Source organism: Sciurus carolinensis, chromosome 3 (genome assembly GCF_902686445.1).
Source record: "Sciurus carolinensis chromosome 3, mSciCar1.2, whole genome shotgun sequence".
Lineage (NCBI taxonomy): Eukaryota > Metazoa > Chordata > Mammalia > Rodentia > Sciuridae > Sciurus > Sciurus carolinensis.
Window position 1 is genome coordinate 175,057,647 of NC_062215.1, and position 20,345 is coordinate 175,077,991.

At 43.8% G+C, this 20,345-nt stretch overlaps 1 protein-coding gene across 4 annotated transcripts in view; it reads left to right on the forward strand.

Moving 5' to 3' along the window:
- The first annotated feature begins 1,157 nt into the window (after positions 1 to 1,157).
- The window catches only part of Armc9 (armadillo repeat containing 9), a 136,375-nt gene continuing 117,187 nt past the window's right edge, over positions 1,158 to 20,345 (forward strand). For 3 of the 4 annotated variants that reach the window (XM_047545557.1, XM_047545559.1, XM_047545560.1), the window contains exons 1-6: positions 1,158 to 1,227; positions 4,816 to 4,901; positions 6,468 to 6,593; positions 10,256 to 10,426; positions 12,186 to 12,341; positions 17,651 to 17,743. In XM_047545557.1, the coding sequence (XP_047401513.1) occupies positions 4,851 to 4,901; positions 6,468 to 6,593; positions 10,256 to 10,426; positions 12,186 to 12,341; positions 17,651 to 17,743 (597 nt within the window). In that variant the 5' untranslated portion in view covers positions 1,158 to 1,227; positions 4,816 to 4,850. Of the gene's footprint in view, positions 1,228 to 1,253; positions 1,583 to 4,815; positions 4,902 to 6,467; positions 6,594 to 10,255; positions 10,427 to 12,185; positions 12,342 to 17,650; positions 17,744 to 20,345 lie in introns of those variants that run through there. The other variant, XM_047545558.1, reaches the window with a different exon arrangement.

The window sequence follows — 20,345 nt, forward strand, 5'->3', positions numbered from 1 at the left end:
ACAGTTCTGATCTCAGTTAATCCACCATGTGACAGAGAATAAGCAGTTGAAAGGTCTGTGTTTGTCCTTGTCACAGGTAAACAAGGGAGTTACCTGTGTGTCTTATGGGATCCTCAGGGATCATCACTCGGATAAAACAGTGTCTTATTCAAGTCACAGGTGGTGGAAGATAGTTCTTTTGGTAAGTTTCTTCCCAGAACACTAAAGGGAGAATTTCTTAATTGCAGCTTTTTCCAGGAGCACTGGGTTTAGATAAAGCACAACACGGTCAATCTGTAAAATGCTGAAACTATGGTCCATCCTACAATTGAGGTGAAAATTAAAGAACCTAAAAGATTCTTTAACTAAAGAATTAAAGAATCTTAGCATGGTACTGGGCACAGGGTTGCATATTTAGCAAATAAAAATACAAAACAATAAAATGTCCTATGTGCATCATAAAATGAGGCAATATTTGGGACATACTTATATCAAAAAGTTATCTGAAATTTAAGTGGGTGTCCTTGGAAGTCTCCAAGTTGAAGGCATGAAGGTGGAAACATGGAGACTCCCAACACCGACCTCAATACCTGGAAGGGATAAAGACGGGAAGAATTTTCTCCTCCTAGGGCCACTTCCCCAGCCTCCAGCCCAGAGTTGGCTACCAGCACTGATGCTGAGTGCTGCTTAATTCAGTTCAAAAGCATCAGATGTAAAGATATACATTCCTTTTTTGTTTTTCAAAACCCAAATTTAACATGGGAAAAAAAAGTCCCTAAAATTCCTGCAAACTGCTGCAGTAGAATGAAGCCTGGAGCCCGGCGCTGGAAGGCAGATCTCGGGTTCTACGGCGGCCCCTGGCCTCCTACTTCACTCTCCACCAACGCAGCTTACTGTCATCTCAGGACCTGTTTGTTCTAGGAGACAGCGAGCTCCCCGCGGCTGGCGGTTCGGCCTGCCCCGTGTCAACCCCAGAGCCCCGCACAGCGCTTGGCACCGTCCGGGGGTGAATGAACGGACCAACGGCTCCGAATCGCCGAGGACTCGGGACGAGCGCGACGCCCAGCCGTCCATCACGCAATGAAGCCTCACTTCCGCCACCGGGAGTCGCTGGGCGGCCCGCCCTTCCTCCCAAGCTGCTCCGCGCAGGCCGCGTCCGGCGTGATTGGCTGTGCCGCCCCACGTGACGCTAAGCTGGCGGCGGCGGTTGCCCGGGTGACAGCGAGATAGGTGTCCGCGGAGCAACTGGTAAGCATGTCCTCCGACGCCGCCGGGCCACCCCGAGCCCGCGGTCCCCGGGCGGGGAGGAGCCGCGGTGGGGCCGCAGAGCTCTGACCCCTCGCCCCGAGGAAAACCCGACGCGGACGCCCCCGCCTTTCGCCTGCGCCCTGGGCTCGTACCCCGAGAGGGCCCGAGGCTGCCGCCTGGACATACCAAGGACAGGGCCCCTGCTTGCCGCAAGTAGTCCGCGATCTTTGCTGCAGTGGCCAAACTTGGAGCGGGTTCCGCAACTTGGAGGGCGGCCCCAGCGGTGGCCTGGGCTTTAAGTCCCCCCACCTCCATAGTAATCTTCATCAGCTCGCTCCCGTCCTCAGGCACCCAGGTTAAGCCCAGGCTTCACTTAATCTAAGCAGACACGGCGCTTGTGTGCAGATTCGTTTTCCGTACAAATGCCATAACTGTCCCTGGATCCAGCCTGCTTTTAGGCTCTACATTTGCCTCATAGAAATTCAGAAGCTGCTACTGCAAACCTCATCCAGAAACTGGAATTGGTCCTACTTTCTGCATAAAGTAGAACCCTGGTTCTCAAACTTGAGTGTGTGTGGAAGGCAACCAGGGAGCTCCTATAAAAGGCAGATTTCTGACCTTTCTGCCTTGGTGCTCAATAAGAGCAGGGATTTTCATTTGCAAAAACATCCGGGGCTTAGAATCCCAAAAGAGCTTGTTGTGTGGGGAATGGCCTGAGTTCTCTGTTGGCAGGGCATGTGGGGACACGCTGGATGGGAGAGGGAGAAGGAGAGGGATGGGGTGGTTGTTCAGAGAAAGGCTGGAGAGGTGGGTGGGCCTCAAACATAAGCTGTCTTCTCCACCTTGTGTGTCTGTTAGGACTGTTGGACGTGGTCCTTGTGGCTTCTTTCAGAAGCACTGTGCTCTGTGACACTTGCCACTCCTCCTTAAGGCCGTCATTTTCCAGGGCAAGTTGCCAAGTTTTCCTCTCCAGTTTTTCTGCTTCCTTTTTGGAGATTTCAACTTCCTGGCTACTGCACTTTCCTCCTCCTCCTCAGCTATGGGCATCTTTTCCCTCCATCCTCATCCCCTTGATCCTGTGGTTGTGAGCTTTTATTACTATGTCACCTCCAAAATCCTGACTGCCATCATGCCTCCCACTCTGTGACCACAATCTTCTCCAAGCTTCCTTCTACCTTACTGTGCCCCCTTTGCAGAGCTTTGACCCCATCACCATATACAGCTCCCTTACTGGCCTCCTCTGCCCTGCCATCCACCACCTAGCTTGGCTTCAATGCCCCATCATTGTTATACTTGTTTTTCTTCTTTCTGTCAGAAAAACCTCACCTGGTGAACCTAACTGAGACCGTTGAAAGTGCTTGGACCAGTGCCTGGTCAGTGCCTGACCAGCTGGGACCATTTAGATTTGAGTCCATGTGTCTTCAGTGGATTCGATGCTAGAAAGCCTGCTTGCTGCCACAGTCCCTTTCATTCCCACGTTCCCTTCTTTTTGGACTGCCAACATACATACTCTTAGCCAGTTTTCTTGTTTCTTGTTCTGTTTCTCTTCACTGACTCCCTTTCTTTGTTCAGCACCCATATTCTCCCCATCCCTGTCTCTAGCTCCAGACACAAATATCCACCAACCTTTTTAGCACCTTCACTTGATTTTTTTTTTTTAAACCACTGAGCCACATCCCCAGTCCTTTATTTATTTATTTATTTTTTTGAGACAGGGTCTTGCTAAGTTGCTGAGGCTGACTTTGAACTTGCAATCCTCCTGCTTCAGCCTCCCAAGCCACTGGGATTAGAGGTGTGCGCCACTGCGCCCGATCCACTTGATTTTTTCATAAGCTCCTAAGACATATAGCCACACACGTTGCTTTGACCTCTAATCAAGGGGCTCTGTCCTCTCCAAATTTTTCTCTGAGCAAATGGCATAGCATTCATCAGCTGCTCTCACTGAGCTGCCAGTCTTCACTTCCCCTCTCATCATGCACCCAGGCTCCAGCAGTGAGCCACCTCTGCCTGTTACATCTGGAGTCAGAACATATCTCGTGGCTTTTGTTCCTCATGAAGTCTACCTTGTTTCTGGTGTGGACCCTGTGATAGCATCCCCTGCTCCATTCCTGGTCCCCCGCAGTCTTCCTCGAACACCAGACATCAGGTTGGTCACAAAATGGAAGTCCACTTGCATCAGTCCCTGCTCATTACTCTCTCTGGGCATTTGGTTGCCTCAGACTGACACTCAAGCTGCTTACTGGCCCTGTCAGGCCATCTGCCCTGGTCCCTGGCTCCTTGCTGCCATCCACTGTTTACCTTGCTCTTCTCCTCTTACTACACCCCAGTACCCAAGCACTCCAGAGACCTTCTGCTCAAGGCCTGTGCACCTGCAGAGTCCTCCTTTTCAGTACTTAGTCTTTATCTTGTGGGGTGGGGACCAGGGATTGAACCTAGAGGTGCTTTACCACTGAGTTACATCCCCAGCCCTTTTTGTTTTTTATTTTTGAGATAAATCTCACTAAGTTACTTAAGGCCTCATGAAATTGCTGAGACTATCCTTGAATTTGTGATCCTCTTGCCTTAGCCTTCTGAGTTGCCGGGAATTACAGGCACCACTGCCCCTGGCAGTGCTTAGTCTTTACTCAGATGTCATGGTCCCAGTGAGGCCTCTCTGACCCCCTCATCTAAAATAATCTCTTTCCTGTCTTCTCTAGGCTCTGCTTGTCTTGTTTTCTTCAGACCTAAAGTTATTTCTGCTCCTTCACGAGTGTTCTTGAGTACCTGTAGTGTGCCAAGCACTGGTCTGGGCACTGGAGATACCAGGGGAACATGTGTCCTCCTCAGGATCCATGGCTGGTATGGGGGAAAGGCAGGCAGTGAGCAGGTGCATCACTGAGAAGATAGGGAAGTCAGCCCAGAGGGCCAGGAAGTGATGAGCTGACAACCTAGAGGCTGGTTAGCAGGTGTCTCTGGGGAGATATTTAGGCAGAGACCTGAATGAGCTGTGGATATCTGCAGCAAGGACAGCGAGGTAGAGGAAGCAGCTCACACAAGGCGTGGAGAGCAGGCATGTGCCTTGGTGTCTGGTGGCTGGCTGCATCCACTGGAACTGCAGGGTGGCCAGTGTGGCTCAAGTCTGCAGAACAAAAGTGAGAGTGTAAGGGGCCAAGCTGTGTAGCGCTTAGAGAGCAGGGCAGGTGTTGGCGGGCCGTTCCTCTGTGGAGCTATGGGCGAACCCATTCCCGCCTTTTCCAGCTTCCAGAGGCTGCCCTGCCTCCTTGGCTCTTGCCCTTCCTCCATCTCCAAAGCCCACAGTGGCCGGTCTTTCTCAAGTCTCATCACTGTAATGCTGACCCTCCGGCCTCCCTCTCGCTATTGACACCCTCAGTGACTGACTTGGGCCTGCCTGGATAATCCAGGTCCATCTCCGTCATTGCAGGTCAGCTGATTACCCATCTTAATTCCTTGCCATGTCGCCACCCTTGTTCACAGATGGGGATTAGCATGTGGACATCCTGGGGGCCAATATTCTGCCCATCACAGCTGCCCTTTTGGACTTCCCAGGTGGTTGAAGTGAAACCTTTATCTTGTGTTTTTGCCTTGTAGACATTTGCTGTGAGAATTGCCAGTAACAGTTCACTATGGGGGATATTCTGGCTCATGAATCTGAATTACTTGGACTAGTACAGGAGGTAGGTGTGTTATTTAAAACAAGGGTCACAGAAAAATTTATATTTCATTTTATCTAATTTTAAAGTTGAAAAGAAATTTTGGTCCTGGTAATTGAACCCAGAGTCACTTTACTTTAGAGCTACAACCAGTAGGTATGTGTGTGTATGTATGTACTTATATTTTATATACATATGTATATATATATGGGCAATGTTGCTGGAGATGTAACTCCATAGCATGTTTATGTATATGTGTGTGTGTGTATACATATGTTGCTACATCTCCAGCAACATTGCCCATATATAAAATATACATATATATATAAAATACACATATATATGAAAATATTTTCTAGGTGTAGATGTATGCAATATCTCTATTTACTTGTTTTTATGTGGTGCTGAGGATTGAACCCAGTGGCTCACACATGCAAGGCAAGAAGCATTGCCCATATAGTAATGATTTATTTTCTCCTGTTCTTAGGAACATATGTGATTCTTTTCTTTCTTTCTTTCTTTCTTTCTTTTTGTTGGGTACAGGGGACTGAACTCAGGGGCACTTGGCCACTGAGCCACATCCCCAGCCCTGTTTTGTATTGTATTTAGAGACAGGGTCTCACTGAGTTGCTTAGCACCTTGCTTTTGCTGAGGCTGGCTTTGAACTCATGATCCTCCAGCCTCAGCCTCCTGAGTTGCTGGGATTCAAGCATGCAACACTGCACCTGGCTTGAGATACATGATTTCTGATTCCATCCGTTTTCAGTGACAAATTCCCAGGGACCTACTGGACCCAAAGCCATCAGGCCTTTTGCTGATCCCTTTTGCCTCTTTGTGAAGATTGCACATATCATTTTTTTCTGATAATAATTAATAGCAAATCATGCAGCTCACATTTTCCTCCTGAAAGCAGCTTTATATTCTGAAAATAAACATTTTCTGTAATATTTCTTTCTAGACTTTTAATGTACATATTGATAAGTAAATTCTAAGCTGAATCCCATATTACTTCTCCTAAAGATAGTGATTCACTAACTTCTTTATAAATTCATGACAATATTGAGCTGGTACAGTAATATCAGACAGTTACATGTTGATGTGAAAACAGAAATATATGTGCAATTATATTCTTTTTTTTTTAGCATTATTATGGTATAGCTGCCAAAAATGTGTATATTTGAGGTACAGAACTTGATTTTTTTTTTTCTTTTTTGTAGTACTGAAGACCAAACCCAGGGCCTTATACTTGCTAGGCATGCACTCTACCACTGAACCACATCCCCAGCCCTACAACTTGGTGTTTTGATATACATTGTGAAATAATCACCACAATCACACTAATTATTAAATAGTTACCTGGGTTTTTTGTTTGTTTTTGTTTTGGTGGTGGGGACACTTAAAATCTAGTCTCTTAGCAAATTTCAGGTATACAGTGGTTCCCTGACTAGTAGTGATATTGAGCACCTTTTCATTTACCCGTTACCGTTTTGTGTGTCTGTGGAGAAATATCTGTTCAGGTCCTTCGCCTGTTTTTTACTTGGATTATTAGTATTATTTCTTCTGTTGAGTTATTTATGTTCTCTTTTGTAGTATTTAGACTTTGCTGAATTTGAAGACACCTTAAAAACATTTTCAAAAGAATGCAAAGTTAAAGGAAAACTGTTATGTAAAACAGCAGGTGGATCTTTAAGGGACTCCAAATCATTGATAATTCAGGTAACATTTTGCTTATTTTCACCTCTGTAGAGAATCAAGATGCTCCCAACTTGCAGCACATTGAGTAATGCTGGAATTATTTCTGGGGACTTGCTCAGGGTTACTTTAGACCACATGAGTGTTATAGGTAAATTAATCGCCTCATCTTTAAATCTCTGCACCTAACATAGGAAAGGTGTGGCCAAATAATCACTTTCATATTTTTTGGGAGGAAGAAGAAGACACCATAGGAACCAGGACAATGTAATTTCCATCCTGAGATTATTAAGGATGTACTGAGGATGTAGCAGTGACAACTAAAGCAGAACCAGTCCTCTGCCTTTGCAATGCTTTGGGAGATTGGAGGGACCAGGGGCCGAGTGATAGCGACAAGGCTGTGTCCCACCATAGGAAGGCCTGAGGAAGCTCTGAATACAGGCAGGTTGCAGTGACCACAGAGATTTGGCCTTTCCACTCTCAGAGATGAAAGGACCTTCAGCTCCTCTTTTCAACATTAGATGCCTCAGTCCCATTTGTATCATTCCGGTGGTGATCGATTCACCTTGAATGTTGCCAGTGTCCCCTTGAGGTGATTTCATTATTTTAATAAATGTATTTATTTCCATATACCTACTCCCAGAAATAATTTGAGACTTGGTTTGCAAGTTCCTGAGGACCTAGAGTTCAGACTGCCTGTCACTCATCTTCTCTCTTAGCCCTGACTTCCTGGTGGCCAAGCATGCGCACTGTTGAGGAGGGCACTGTTGAAGTGGCCCCTGGAGCTCCCGGAGGCCTGCACCCTCTGCCTAGTGCACTCTGGTGCCTGAGTGCTGACTGCTGCTGCTTCAAACACGGACCCCTATGGGGTGCTGCTGTAGTCAGCCACCCGGTCCCTCCCAAACCTGGAGTGAGAGTTCAGACTGTAAAAGGAGAATATCGTTGTTATTAGAAGTAGAAATGGGCTCGTCCTCACTCCTAGCACCTGGGTGCCTTCTGCCTGGAGAAGGACCACATAAATGTACCCTGCATGCTGGAAGAATATGTGAGCCTCGTGTGCTTAAGGCTAACATCTGGGAGGAATATGGTAGCTCCTCAGCATCTAACTGGTGGAACCGTAAGAATCTTCTGTGAAGCTCATGCATAACCAGGTCATGAGACGATACAGGATGAGGCCCGCATGCTAAGGGTTGTGGAGCTTCTTTGCACACCTGGTGCCTCTGGATGACTCCTGTACATGTGCAACTCCTTTGCCATCACTCCAGCTGTCTCTGAGAACCTACATGTCTCTTTGGGGCCTTTTTTTAAAATTGTGATTTAAAAAAATAACATAAGGTTTATCATCTTAAGTATTTTTTAAGTGTATAGTTCAGTTGTGCTGAGAATATTTACATTGTTGTAAATCAGATCTCCAGAACTTACTCACCTTGCACACCTGAAACTCTGCATCCATTAAATAATTTCCTCCACCCCATCCTTGCCGGCCACCCGTCTATTTTCTGTCTATGACTTTAACTACTTTAGATACCTTCTGTAAGTATAATCGTACAGTATTTATCTTTTTATGTCTGGTTTATTTCACTCAGCATGTCCTCAAGGTTCATTCTTGTTGTAGTAAGTAAAGTAAGTCTTTTTTAAGACTGAATCATTTCCAGGATGTATATATACCACATTTTGCTTATCCATTCCTCCCTGGAGGGACACTTGGGTTGCTTTCACTTCTTGGCTATTGTGATTGCTGCTTTGAACATGGGTTAGCAAATCTGTCTTCAAGACCCTGCTTTCCGCTTTCTTGGATATATACCCATGAAATATCCAAGTGAAATGCTGGATTGTATGAGAGTTTCATTTTTAATTATTTGAAGAACTGCTGGACCGTTTTACTGATTGTCTGCTCCACCTTACATTCTCACCAGTAGTGTATGTGACCCCCAATCCCGTGCCCTTTTTTGTGTACTGGGGATTTGAACCCCAGGTGCTCTATCACTGAGCTACATCCCCAGCCCTCTGCTCTTTTTTTTGAAACAGGATTTTGCTAAATTCCTGAGCCTGGTCTCAATCTGATAACCCTGCCTCAGCCTCCCAAGTAGCTGGGACTACAGGCAGGTGACATTGCACCTGTCAGATCCCATTTTATCCACATATTTGCCAACATTTGTTATTTTCTGTTTTGTTCGGTGATGGTAATTATCCTAATGGATTTGAAGTATGATACCTTGAGATTCTGATTTGCATTTCTCTGATGATGTCTTTGGGTTCATTTTTATGTAACTTGACAGACCTTGAAATTTTTTGATTGCCACAGCATATCTTTTCTGCTCCTCAGTCAGTAGTTGTGCCCCACTAGGGTAGATTTCCCAAACAGAATTACCTGGAGCAGTGGTTCAACAAAGTTCATGTCAGAGACTTCAACAGATGGCATTTCCCTGGGCACAGTGCTGTAAGAAGTGTGTGTTGAGTCATTAGTGGTACCTGGTGGTGTGCATGTTTTCTCATCTTGGTGATTCTGACTCTGATCGTGGTTCACAGATCAGTAATAGTTTGTGATCTCATAGTAACAGTAGATGTTTTACACATAGGGATTATTTTAAATGCAAGGACCAGTTCCAGGTACAGAATATGAATCATAAACTGGAATGGATGGTAGATGTGATTCTAAGGACATAGCAAAGTCTGTGGTTTCAGGTCTACAAATATGGAATTTAGAACAAACTGTAGATGAGCCATTTGACATGTGGGCTCTGGCAAGCCATGTTAAGAAAATACCGTGGTTCTAGGCCTTAACATACTGTGGGAGGCTGTGCTGTCCTCATTCAGAACTCTGGGTCTGCAGTGCTCAGGGTGAAGGCCTCCCCAGAGTGACTTGAAGGGTTTGCTAGGGAGCATGGCAGAGGTGAGCTTGGTGCTGAGGCAGGCCCAGCGGCACTGCCTCCGGAAGGGTCCACCGTTGTATCATTCGTTCACAAGAGTCTCCCAAGACGGGGCTGTGCTCAGCTGCCTGTGCTTTATCCTGGCAGCCCCCACCCAGAGTTGTTAACAGACTGCCCTTCACCTGTTTCAAGGCTGAGCAACAGAAAGAGGCTGTCTTGGAGGAGGCAGAACTTCATTGGAGTCTCATTTTAAAAAGTTCTTCATTTATGTTGAATGTATGCAGATACCTCCCACAGTAAGGCAGTCTTCCTAAAGAGTTGTTCTCCATATGTGTCATGGTGATAAGTTCTGTAACAGTCATTTTTTTTTTTCGGATGCTGGGGATTTGGACGTTCAACCAGGGCCTTGGTGCTTGCGAGGCAAGCACTCTACCGACTGAGCTATATCTCCATCCCCTAATAGTCATGTTTGAAGAATCCTTGTTAGTGAATGTCTTGACCTAGGTATAACCAGACACTGTGACCTTGTTCTCTATACATGTCCACTTATAATGTTAATAAGCTTGAACATAAACAAATAAAGCAAGTAACCTAAACATTATATAGGAAAATCATATCTAAAACCATTTTTGAAAGTATAAAAGAACAATGGGCAAATAATGGTACAGACTCTTTGGGGTCTTTGTGTTTCTACCTCCTGCTTCTGAAGAGGGGTGCGTGGGGTGTCTGTGGTATTGGCTTGGCTGTGAGGGATTTGGGTGTTGGAAGAACAAGCGTCCTTCAAAACTAGCATTCAATCTATCGTCTTCTCCACAGAAGGATCTCGTGGCTGCCTTTGACTGTGGAGACCAGAAGGCATTCTTCGATTTGTGGGAGGAGCATGTTCCCAACTCCATCCGAGTTGGTGACTCCCTTGCTCAGAAGCTGGAATTCTACCTTCACATTCATTTTGCCATTTATCTTCTGAAGTACTCCGTAGGGAGGCCGGTGGGTTGGCTGTGTTTTGGGGGGTGGTGTCAGCTCTTCCACGCTTCACAGGTGTGGGGCATTAGTTCTGTATCCTTTCATCTTTCTGCTCAAAAGGTGCAGCAACTTGTGTCTTGAGAAATGATTTTCCACCTCATTCCCAGCACTTTATTTTCTAATTTATATGGAGAATTAATAATTTCTGTAATCAAAGATACATTGTTACCTATATACCTCAGTTTTGAAAACTCACCAAAATAGATTATTTGGCAACTTGGTGTATATACATGTATGTCTTTGGGCCACATATTAGGACATAAATTTAAACGCAAGTAGTGGGGAATAGTTTGCCTATTTATAGAGTGCATGGGAAGGACAGGTTGGATTTAGCTTCTGGGACCTTTTCCCAGGAGGGGAGAGGACTGAAGTGTCAAGCCCTGGTGGATGAGTCTTGTGGTTCAGAGGAAATGACGGAGAGGGAGCAGGTGAACTGACATGTGTTCATGCACGTTAGCACTGCCCTGGGGACCTGGGCTAACGCCATATCAGGGACCCCAAAGGAGGGGGCAGTGACGGAGGGAGTGGCGTCACAGTACCTTGCAATAGCCATTCTTGGAGTCTGTTCTTTAAGATATTACTCATGTGGGGAAGGTTATGGGAGACTTATTTTTTGTTTTTATTTCTATTTTTAAATTTTTCTGTTTTGATGTAAGAAAAAAAAAAAATCTGTGTCATCCATTTTTTAAGATGGATTGGAAGTGGGCCGCATGGTCCAGTGAGGTGTGCCCATGAGAAGAGCAGCTTAGTGTGTACACAGGGCTGAGGCCGTAACCTGGGCCCATGAGGAGGGGCGGAAGACCCAAATCCAGCTCCTCTGAGTTCTCATCAAGGCCTAAGAGCGGAGAGGAACGTGAGGCGGGAATTGTACGCTGGGTTGAATGTGGAGCAGGAAGTAGGGCAGGATCAGCCCCTCACTTGATAAAGGAGAGTGGTGACAGGGATACTTGGGCTTCAAGAGCCTATGATCTGGGCACCCTGGTGCACGCCTCTAATCCCAGAGGCTCTGAGGCTGAAGAGGGGGATGACGATTTCAAAGCCATTCTCAGCAGCTTAGCAAGGCTCTAATCCACTCAGTGAGACCCTGTCTCTAAAGAAAATACAAAGAAGGACTGGGGATATGGCCGAGTGGGTAAGTGCTGCTGAGTTTAATCCCTGGAACCAAAAAAAAAGAACTTATGGAGATGCCTACTCCCCTTAGAATCATGGGAACGCAGACAAATATTCCTGAATGTCTGGAAAGTGGAAACAACCGGTATGTCTGATAATGGGAGAACTAGTCAAAGTAGGATATATGGGATGAGATTTTGTCTTGTTACTGAAAATGATGTTCATGAATTTGGAGGACATGGTAAAATGGTAAAAAAGCAGTATATTGGTGACTGGGGCTCTAGCTCAGTGGCAGAGCACTTGCTTAGCGTGTGGGAAACACTGGGTTCGATCCTTAGCACCACATAAAGATAAAATAAAGGCATTCTATCCATCTACAACTATACATTTTTTCCTAAAAAGCAGTATATTGAACTGTACATACAATTCTCTGACATTTCTGTCAAAGTTTCATTAAGGGGTAAGCTTGAGGTAACATTAGAATGACTGGAGACAGTGTGCCTACCAGGCGGGATGGGGACAATGCCAGCGATGAGGAGCCTCGCAGGGCAGGTGGGTGAGCTGGGGACCATTGTGGAGCTAGAAACCTCAAACAAGTGTCTCCCTGCTCTAGGACAAGCAGGAGCTGGATGAACGGATTTCCTATTTCAAAAACTACCTGGAGACAAAAGGGGCAGCGCTGAGCCAGACCACTGAGTTTCTTCCTTTCTACGCCCTCCCTTTTGTGCCCAACCCCATGGTGCACCCGTCATTCAAAGAGCTCTTCCAGGTAAGTGGCAGCTTTTGCACCTGTGGCTTCACCGTGTGTATTCTTCTGGTTTCTGAATTATACTTTAGAAAACTAAAGTCTGCTCTTATTATTATTTTTTGTAATCCTAATTTAGTCACCCTCTTTTGGATGGGTAGTTATGTTTAGTGAGTGATTTAATTTTCGCCACCCTGTTCCAGCTGTGGTGTGTGTTCTTGTACATACATATAAAACTTGTAATAGCAAGAACTAGAAGTTCCCCTTTGTACATCAGAAGGAACATGCATAAATAAATTGCATAATGGTCAACAGTGGAATACTGTACATCTAGGAGAAAGAACGAGCTAACCACACACTGACTTAACCTTAAATAGGCCATTAAACAGGAGAGGACATGTTATTGGTTCTCTTTATAGATAGAACAAAGCAAACAAGTAATTTTTAGGCCAACATATGCTAGTGTTCAAACAGTTTTACAGAAAGCAAGGATTCTTACCTACTTGCTTGACAAATTTTTTAAAAGTTTTATTTTTTTAAGTGTCATACAGTACAATTAACTTTTGGGGATGTATGTTTTATGAATTTCAACATGCATTGATTCCTATAACCGCTACCACCATAATCACAGACTTTTTTTTTTTTTTTTTGGTTTTGGGGATTGATCCCAGGGTCATATCTCCAGCCCCCTCTTTTTTTTTTTTTTAATTTTGTAGTTATAGATGGACAGCATGCCTTTATTTATTTTTCTGTGGTGCTAAGAATTGACCCCAATGCCTCATACGTGCTAGGCAAGCACCCTGCCACTGAGCTAGAACCCCGGCACCTCCAGCCCTTATTTTTTATTTCGAGATGGGGTCTCACAAAGTTACTTAGGGCCTTACAAAGCTGCTGAGACTGGCTTTGAACTTGTGATCCTCCTGCTTCAGCCTCCTGAATCGCTGGGACTACAAGCACCACTGCACTTGACTAGGACACAGAACTTTTGCATTAATTACCCCAAAGTACTGCCTTGTGTTGTCCAGTTATTGTCACCCTTGTCCTCACCCCTAACCCCTGGCAACCACTCTTAAATTACACTGAAAGAATATTCAGATAATGGGCTTTAATGAACTTTTCTGTGCCATAAAATAGAATTTTTTGGTTGCACTGAGGCCTGTTAACTCAGGCTGGCATAAATATTTTTAGATATAATAGCCTCTTAAATGTTGTGCGTGAGTTTTGCAGGGAGACTTCAGTTAGGTGTGAGATATAACTACACTGCACGCCTCTCGGCTCTCACTGCTGCTGCTTTGAAGCAGGCTGTCAGCCTGCATGCTGTTCTGTTATAGGTGATCTGTATTTTTTCTCTGACCTTTGGGATGGTATAATTTCACTTCTTTGTGTCCAGGGATAGATTTTTATTTTCTCTTGGGATTTATTGGGCTTCCTGCATGTACTATTTTTGTGTCTTTCAACAACTCTGGAAATGCTCAATTGTTTTCTCTTTGTGTATTGCCTCTTCCCTTCCTTATCATTTCTGAATATCTGGTCAGTTTGAAAGCATTTCCTTTTTTCAGTGCTGGGATTGAGCCTAGGGTCTTGGCCACACTTGACAGGTAGATGCTAAGTTACGGAGTGACATCTCTTGCACAATTTCAGACTACTTATTGTATCCTCTTTTTTTTTTTTTTTTTCATTCTTAAAAATTGTGGTCAGATACACATAAAATTTACCATTTTTTTAAAAATTTATTTTTATTGTAAACAAATGGGATACATCTTGTTTCTCTGTACATGAAGTAGAGGTATACCATTTGTGTAATCATACATTTACATAGGGTAATGGTGTTTGATTCATTCTGTTATTTTTTCCTTCCCCTCCACCTCTCCCACTCCTCTTTTCCCTCTCTACATTCCCTTCTTCTTCCATTCTTGCCTCCCTCCCAGCCCCCAAAATTTACCATTTTAAAGTGTATATTTCAGTGGTGTGAAGCGCATTTACATTGTTGGGCCTTGTCTTTATTTTATTATTTTTAATTGTTGATGGACCTTTATTTTATTTTTTTTTATAACAGATCATATTTTCCATCACTTGATCTCTCTGGCTGTGTTCTGGACAATTTATTCATATTTATATTCCAGTTTGCAAATTTATTCTTCAACTGGGATTAATCTTCTCTTTGAGTTTGTGATTTCATTTTTTAACTTTTTGTGTATGTGTGGCACTGGGGATTGAACACAGGGGCACTTTACCACAGAGCTACACCTCCCAGCCCTTTTATGTTTTATTTTGAGACAGGATCTCCCTAAATTGGAGACTGGCCTCAAATTTGTGATCCTCCTGCCTTAGCCTTCTGAGTCTCTGGGAGTATAGGCATACATGACTGTGCCTGGCTCCTTTATTAACTTTTAAGATAGATGGGTTTTGTTGTTGTTGTTTTTTTATTCACATTTCCTGAGTCATTTTTATACTGTCATTCCTTGCTCTCTTATTTCTTTAATATAAGAGGGGGAGGAGGAGGCAGAGGGAGAGGGAGACATTTAGCTCATATTCTCTGTGAATTTCAATACCAAAAGTCTTTGTAAATTTGATCCCACTGTGTATATTTCTCCTAGCTCTTAGAGTGACTTATTTCCCTTTTTAAAAAAAGTGTCAATGAGTTTATTCTATTTGGAACTGGAGAAAATTTCTTTGAGGCCTGGGTACGATTTGGTTCTTCCAAAGAAGATTTTTATTGGCATCTCCCCATCACTGGGGACGTACCAACCTAGGACCATTTGAAATCATATTACTTGCTGGAGGTTTGGGGACTAGGCACTTAGTGTCAGTCTCCGCTGCAGTCTTTCATGGTACTGAATGTGGTTGTGAAATCTCACATGAGACTTTTCCCTCCTTCCTCCTAGTGTCAAGGTCAACACAGGTTCTTTCAGTACAGTGAGTTTCTTACCCTTAACCTTTTACTGATGCTACAGCCCTTTGGAGTCCTGGGTTTGTACTGGGGTCTCCTTTAGATTATGTAATGTGAGCAGATCTTAGGTCTTCTGTCTTATGTGCTTCTGACAAGCTCTCAGAATTGAAGTTCAAGGTCCCAACATTCTGCAGTCATTGTCTGTGATGCTCCTTGACTCTCAGGGTTCCTGCTTTCACTTCATTTTTATCCTCTGCGCTTCCTTTCTTGCCACTTTGGTACATTTTAAAAATATGGCCTTTTTTTCATCCAGTTCTTTCAGGTTTTCCATTGCTTTTTTATATTATCCCTTCTGCAGTGTTGATAGAAAAGGAAAATTCCTTTGTAGATATTGTATTGAGTTCTGTTTGCAAACTCAGTTTATCAGGAGCATCCTCCTGCAGAAATACTTAGGAATTCCTGTATTGATTACTTCAGGAGAAACTTCTGGACACCTGTTGTGTGCCAGGGACCAAGGCAAGTTTGGACAGTAAGATCTGAGGAAGTGGGGCGGAGCCTTGCAGGCTCTGCAAGGGACAGAAAGGAAGCCACAGGAAAAAATAATCCTGCTGTAACTCATTGGATCAGGGTCCCATGGAAAGGTGCCCTTTCATGTGAAGGATCCGTCTTACAGCCACACTAATCTGCTCGAAAGTCCCCATTCTGTAAGGAAAGAAACCATGAGAAAGAGGTGAGTCGCTTTTCCAGACCATCCAGCAGAGCTGCCTAGGAATTCGCCTGGCTCTTCATGCTTACTTTTGGAACTGTGGTAGTCAAGTTGCCCATCACACTTGGGAAGTGTTATTCTCAGAGCTGAAAGCACAGGAAAAATAGCAACAGTCAAGAAAAAAATAGGGGGTTTACCCCCAGAGAGATTTTACTCCAGTCTTATCCCTATCATTAGCAGAGCATCCTTGGGGAAGTAACTAAATTGGAAATAGATTATTTGTTGATTTTACAAAATGGTAAGCAACAGCAGAGCAGCGTAACTGGATCTCTACACATACTTTGTTTTGTTTTTAAGATGTCTCAACTCGTGTTGAGACATGGTGGTCCTCCCCAGCTGCTTTTCCAGGTGGTCAAGTATAGAGAACCCTGAGCTGTAGACGCCAGATTTACCCTCCTTGGGCCGCTCCAGCAAAGAACCAAGGATCCTGTGGCTGAAACCACAGAGATGTATGGAGTTCAGGAGGCTGGGCGTGTTTGGGATCGAGGCGTGTGCAGGCTGTGCCTTTGAAGGCTCTGGGGGAGCATCCTTTCTTTCTTCTTCCAGCTTCGCTGGTTCCAGAGGGTCCTTGGCTTGCTCCTGCACAGCTGCAGCCTCTGTCTCCATCTCACATGGCCTTCTTCACTCTTCATGTTTCCTTTGTCTGAATTCCCTTCTTCTTGTAAGGGCACCAATCACATTGGATTAATTGCCCACTCTGGGCCCATGTGACCTCATCCTAACTGTAATTACACCTGCCGTGACCCCTTCCTCAAGGACCTTCTGTTCTGAGGTATGAGAGGCTAGGACTTCAGCTCAACCCACAACACACATTATAAACAAAATGACCATGTAGTGTCAAAAAATGAATGAATCTTTTCAAAATATAGGAGTTTCATGCTCATTTGCATTGTATTATTTCCAAATGACATAGGACAGAGTGGGTGCAGGTGGGAAGTCTGGAGGATCCAGGGACGGAGAGGAGAAAGTGGTCTGAGGGCGGTGGGTAGGATCCGCCCAGCAAGTGGATGTGAGTTTTTACTGGGATAGCTTCTTTTTTGTGGAACTTCTTGGTTTGGGTGGAAGTTATTCTTATATGAAGAAAATTGTACGGAGAAAGATTGGTACTTGTCACACTTTTTCTTTTGTTATTTGTGTCATTATTTTTTTCTTCTTTAATGAGTATTATTTGAGATAAATTACTTTCAAGGGACTTATCAAATAAACAGTGCTTGACATGATAGGAGATATTTGTGGCAGATAACAGTTTCTGGATCCTTTCTTCCTATTGGGGCAAGTTCCATGAAAATGAGTTTCTTTCTTTGGAACCATTCAGTAGCTGACTGATAATTTTTTGTGTTATGCCTACCAGTGCCATGCATGCCTAAACCATAATTATTTTTGGTATTCAGCCTAATCAGGTTACTTGTCATGCTTGTGTTTAAATCACATGAAATATTCAGATCATGTACAGAGTTGTTTTCCTGCTGTGAATTCTTGAATTATGTATAACTGAATTAGTCATGTGTCCTAGGACCTGTTTCCACATTCTCACATCTTCTGGTAAGATACCTTGCTTTTGGTTTCCATAACTGGCAGGGCTCTTTAACCAAATGGCTCCAACTTGATAGTACTGCTGGCATTTAGTGGGATAGTGTTTTTATTTTTTGTTTCCTTGTTTTTCTTTTTCCCCCTCAGGATTCTTGGACTCCAGAGTTAAAATTGAAGCTGGAAAAATTTCTAGCTTTAATTTTTAAAGCCAATAACACGCCAAAGCTTTTGACAATCTACGTATCCTTTTGAAGCAATGGAGAACACCTGTGGAATTAGAGCAGCTCGGTGGCTTCAGGTGCTTGGTAGACAAGGGTAACGATCATCAGCCTGTCACTTGCGCACTTGCAAGGTGAATGGAACAGCTCAGGGCTGTGCCAAGACCTGTAAGGGTCAACTGCTGTAGCTGTAGGTCTCTGAGGTTTGCCTGGTGTCTTATTTTGATGTCATGGCCCTAGAAGCTGTCTTGGTAGGATAAACGTCTGTCTTTTTGGAAAATTACTCCTTGGAGGGATTATCCCTTTGCAGAAAGTCATTCAACCACTTTTGAGGCCTGGAGGCCATGGCATATGGATCTCACCTGTCCCTCAAATCAGGATGCATAATTTATCTAACGTAAAATTCTCCCATTGTAAGTGTATAATTCATTGCTTTTTAGCAAATGTACAGAGTTGTGCAACTCTCACTATAATCCAGTTGTAACAGGGACACTTTTGAGAGTACAAAGGGGCACTAACTGGACAGAGTTCTGGGGTCTTAGTTCTAAGTGGGGCCTGTTCTGGAACAGTAGAATGTGGTCTCACCCTTGGGAGATCAGCTTCCCCCAAATTGGTAGTGTGCCAGGACACTTGTCTTTATTTGGGATAAACATGTCCAAAGTTATTTCATACCAAGAATAGAACATCTTGAATGTGAAGCTGGTGCTCGTTTTAGTTTAACCGAATGAGAATTCCGGCTGCCAAGCCCGCGGTCCCCCTCTGAACTGAACTCTCTGGTCCTCAGACACACTTCTGCTTCAGCTCCTAAGCTTGGAGGGCTCCCTGTTGCCTGTCTCAGGTCCCTTCTCCTGGCCTTGACACGCCCGCTTCAGACCATACCATGCTCTTCCCTCGGCCTGTGTAGCTTAAGACTTTGGCTCCGGTCCTTGCCTCTTCCTGCCTACCCTGTTTGTATAGCTGACCTTTTTCCTTGAAGTTCCACATACAGTGATTTTCAGTGAAATTAGGATTTTTCCAACTCAGCTTAGAATTATTTTAATATTCTTTTAAAAAGTATTTCCAGCTTAAAACTTCTAGGTGCCAGTGTGTTCACCATTGGCGTTTGCAAGCACTGACCACTCTTCATCTGATTCAGCATGATTTGAGTGTTCAATGAAATATAGCTGGGAACTGTAAACATTATTCCTTTTTTTCCCCTGTTGTGTGGACATACTTGCAGTACAGTTTAACACATTTTCTACTCTTGAGTTAAATATTGTGCCAGAAACTAGGGATAGATAGACCAAGACATAGTTCTCCTAGTCAAGATGGAGTTTTAAACAACAAAACGGGAGTTTGCGAGGTAGACAGAGTGAACAATAGGAATTCTGAGCAGAGACAACAGCCTGTGCAAAGGCCCTGAGACAGCATTTGGGAATCTACCAAGAATTCATGTTGCTTAGCAAAAGGCTTGACCTAGCCAGAGACTAGGCAGGGGCTAGGTCACGAAGGTTTATGTGAAGTCCTGTAAAGACTGAAGAGCCTCTGAAGCATTGTAAGAAGGTGAATAATATGTATATTTACCTTCCCACTTTTAAAATTCCTGATCATAAAATCAATTATATTTTTTATAGGAAATTTAGAAAGCACAGAAAAGTATTTGTATACATACATATACCCAGAAGTTTGCAGTGTTTATAAAAAACAGAGACATATATGTGTGTTTATTTTTGCATATTTTTATCAAATGAAGAGAACATTTCCTCATAGCATTAATAGTCTTCAAAAAACAGGTTCTCTTACCTCAGAAGGTAAGTTACCATTTTGACCTGGCAATTCCACACCTAGCTATGTGCCCAAGAGAAGTGAAAACATGTGTCCACACAGCAACTTGCAACGTTCATAAGAGCCCAAAGGGCAAATGACCCAAATGTCCATCAGCTGATGAAAGGATAAAAAAATGTGACATATCCATACAGTGAAATGGGAGAATAAATGAAGTACTAATTCAGGCTACAACATAATGAAAACATTATGCTAAGTGAAAGAAGCCAGACCCAGAAGGACATGTATCATATGATCCTATTTATATGAAAGGTCTAGAAGAGGAAATCTAAAGACAGGAAGTACATTAGTGGTTGCAGGGACTGGGGAGGATGGGAAGTGGGCCTGCCTGCTAGTCAAGAAGGGTTTCTTTTGGGGGATGAGGAAGATGTTATAAAATAGGTAGAACACTTGCCTAGCATGCATGGGCCCTGGGTTTGACCCCACACTGCAAAAGAGAAAAGAAAAGAATCAGAAAAATCCCCCAAATCAGAATTGACTGTAGTGATGGTTGTATAACTCTGAACCTACTGAAATGTGCACTTTATAAATAAGTGAATTATATGGTATATGAATAAAGCTATTATAAAAAAATTAGGAAAAATTTAATTAAGATCAAATAAGGAAAAAAACCCCACATAAATAACTTGTTTTTGTTAACCCATATAGACACGTGGGAGCTGAGATTTCAACCCAGGCAGTCTGGCCTTAGCCTCTATACTTAACCTGGTCTCAATTTCCTTAGGCTAAAGCTTTGAAATTGAAGTTACAATGTTCGAGAATTTATGTTTGCAGTTTTAGGATGTTTAGGTGGCAGCGGG